This window comes from Galeopterus variegatus, unplaced genomic scaffold, assembly GCF_000696425.1.
Source record: "Galeopterus variegatus unplaced genomic scaffold, G_variegatus-3.0.2 Scaffold4371, whole genome shotgun sequence".
Lineage (NCBI taxonomy): Eukaryota > Metazoa > Chordata > Mammalia > Dermoptera > Cynocephalidae > Galeopterus > Galeopterus variegatus.
This window is the reverse complement of record NW_007730482.1, coordinates 8,058-11,083: the sequence shown is the minus strand read 5'-3', so window position 1 is coordinate 11,083 and position 3,026 is coordinate 8,058. Positions and strand designations below refer to the sequence as shown.

The 3,026-nt window shown below is 60.7% G+C and overlaps 1 protein-coding gene across 1 annotated transcript; it reads left to right on the top strand.

Annotated features, from left to right (window-relative positions):
* The first annotated feature begins 7 nt into the window (after positions 1 to 7).
* LOC103602944 (chromosome unknown open reading frame, human C11orf96) lies at positions 8 to 709 on the top strand. Its single transcript, XM_008587398.1, has one exon. It carries the CDS (start codon positions 8 to 10, stop codon positions 377 to 379), a length of 372 nt encoding a protein of 123 aa, XP_008585620.1. The 3' UTR covers positions 380 to 709.
* Positions 710 to 3,026: the final 2,317 nt, after the last annotated feature.

Below are 3,026 nucleotides of genomic sequence, written 5' to 3'. Positions count from 1 at the left end.
CGGCGCCATGGCGGCCGCCAAGCCGGGCGAGCTGATGGGCGTCTGCTCCAGCTACCAGGCGGTGATGCCGCACTTCGTGTGCCTGGCCGACGAGTTCCCGCAGCCCGTGCGGCCCGCCAGGCTGTCCAAGGGCAAGGGCCGGCTGCGGCGGCCGCGCCAGTCCCGCTTCAAGACGCAGCCGGTGACCTTCGACGAGATCCAGGAGGTGGAGGAGGAGGGGGTGTCCCCCATGGAGGAGGAGAAGGCCAAGAAGTCGTTCCTGCAGAGCCTGGAGTGTCTGCGCCGCAGCACGCAGAGCTTGTCGCTGCAGAGGGAGCAGCTCAGCAGCTGCAAACTGAGAAACAGCCTGGACTCCAGCGACTCCGACTCGGCCCTGTAAGGGGCGCCGCCCGGAGGGGGGACGCGCGCGACTCCGAGGCCCGCCCGGGGACCAGAGGGCAAACCCTGGGAAGGTCTGCGCCCCGCACCCGGGGTACCCCTGAAGGACAGGGGACCGCCGCCCCTCGCGCATTTGGACTCCCACCCCGCTGCGAACTAGTCAGTGCGCCCTTGGCCGCGCTCACGCTGGCCCAGAGCGCGCTCGGGGACGCCAGGGAGGGGGGCCGCCTTCTTTGCCCTTGTAAATGTTTATTTTTTATCTCTTCCACTACGAACTCCGCCGTGAGTGTGTGCGGGTCGCCGCTCCACGCCCTTGTCCGATGGCTTTGCACACTGCTCCACCGTGTCCCCCAGCGCACGCCAGTTCACACTCACGCCAACACACTCTCGCTGATACTTTTGTAATTGTTAGGCGCGGCCGATGGGACTTGGGGCGCAGCGCAGCAGCTGCTGTGGCCAGAGGATGGATATTTATTTTTGCATTGCGATGGCTGAAGGCATTTATTTAATAATCTTTTTACTTGGATATGTCTGTGAGACTCTCGAACGGAGGCAAATAAAGTCAATATATTTGCACAGTGCATTTCTCCAGGCTCTTGACTTCTTGGACCTTCGGGGCTCAGGCACCCAAGGCAGGGGGAGGTCGGGGAGGAGGTGGCAGGGGTGGGGGACCAAGTGGAGGTAACACCACAAGCTTCAGCCCCCGGTGCACGGGTCCTCCCCAAGTGGATCCACGCCCAGCCCAGAGCGCTCCTGCCTCCCCAGTCTGCTTCCCATCGCGGATGTCCGGGATGGAGTGAAGCCGCTGGAGAGGCGGGGCTGGAAGGGTGGACAGCGTCCTCTTTGGGGACAGTGGACCTCTCGGGGAGGCCGGGGTCAGGGTCTTCACCCCGCACCCCCAACTGAAGGAAGACCCCACTCACTCCGCGCGCATTCCTGGCGCCGGGTGGGTAGATGCCGGAACCAGCAGTGGGAGACCCAGGCAGGGCTATTTGGGTAATGGGACCCGAGGGAGAGCCGGGAGCCCGTCCGGGCCGAGCGAGAGTGTGAGTGTGCACTCACTGTCGCCTGCAGGTGAGGACCCCAAGCCCCTCGCTTTACTCAGCGCGGGGCCGGGCACGTCTGCGCTGCGGGAGCAAACAGCGACCGTTTCCGTCCTTGGGTCCCTTCTTCCAGCCCTTCTCCTTTGCCCCCTTCAGGGTTCCGCAAGGAGGGTGGGGCATGTCTTTGGCCAGAGGCTGAAGGGCGCTAGGGTACCACCGAGTCCTTCCCCGCCCCTTCCCCGCCTTTGTTTACAGACGAGAAAACAAGCCCAGCACCGAGGGAAAGGTCAGGCAGAGTAGCGGTGGCATAGCCAGTTCTTCTGAATCCTGGTCCAGTGCTCCTTCCACAGCACGAGCCTGTCTTTCTAGTGCTCTTCAGCAGCTGTCCCGCATCCCTGCCTACACCCTAAATCCTCTGGGTCAGCAGCGTGGCAGTGTCACGGGGTAGCAGGCAGCCACCAGGGTAATAAACAACATCCGGTTGAGGAAACCGGGTCCGCACACCTGGGGCCCCCTCCCAGCCCACCTCTCCAGGACTGCCCCAGGGCTGGCCCACCGTGGCCGTGGCCGGGCTTTGGGCTGACGAGCTCAGAGAGCCGCGGAGGACAGCAGATGCGCCTTCTAGTCGCGCTCCCGGTTGCCGGACCTCTGCGCTCGGGCGCCCTCTGCTGGTGGGACGTGTGTGTGTGTGTGTGTGTGTGTGTGTGTGTGTGTGTGTGTGTGTGTGTGTGTCTCTTTAAGGAGCGGGGATCAAAAACAGAACTCTGCTGGTGGGATGTGTGTGTGTGTGTGTGTGTGTGTGTGTGTGTGTGTGTGTGTGTGTCTCTCTCTCTCTCTCTCTTTAAGGAGCGGGGATCAAAAACAGAACCACAGGGTCTGAGAGGATGTCCTCCTCACTGGCTCAGAGGACAGGCCCATGGCCTTGGCAGCTGGGGTCTTTGGTCCTGGTCATTGCTGTCTCCAACGATGGTGGGTTCCATTGTGGTGGGACATAGTGACAGGAGGCCCGTAAATGCAAAGGCCCTGGTTTTGCAGGGCAACTGTGGGTTGATGATTTATTCCAGTTACTGCACCTGTAATCGCCAGGCTGGCTTGGGCTCCAAGGTGCTCCCAGGAGGAGGATGGTTAAAACTCAGGACTCCCTCCCTGCCCACCCCTGCTTGTCTCCCCTCTTCAGCAGTAGCTCCTGTTTCTGCTCTTCAAGAGCCAGATGCCCTATGGGTCTGGAAAACACCCTTTCCCCCCATAGGCTTCCAGACCCTTTAGGCCTGAGATCCACCCCTCTGGGGCAGCCTTGCTCCCACTGAAGAACCTCCTTCTCATGACTGCCTTCAGCCCCTACCCAGCTAGGCCTACCCAAAAGGTCTCCTTGGGTCACCCAGCCAACACTGGGGTTATTGCAGGGACCGTACCCTGTCACTCTGATGCCCTGCTCAGCGGCTGGCCGGGCCCAGCACTGTCTAGGTGCTTCCAAAAAGTTTGTCAAGTTAAAATGAAGCTCGATGCCTATTTTGCCTACTTCCTGGTTTATTTTTAAATGATTCTAATTTTTTATTGATACTCCCCCTACCCAGAGAGAAGTAGGTTAACATCTTGAAGGTTATG

Excerpts from the sequence above, each read along its gene's own strand:
- LOC103602944 (XM_008587398.1), top strand. The coding sequence starts at position 8 with ATGGCGGCCGCCAAGCCGGGCGAGCTGATGGGCGTCTGCTCCAGCTAC.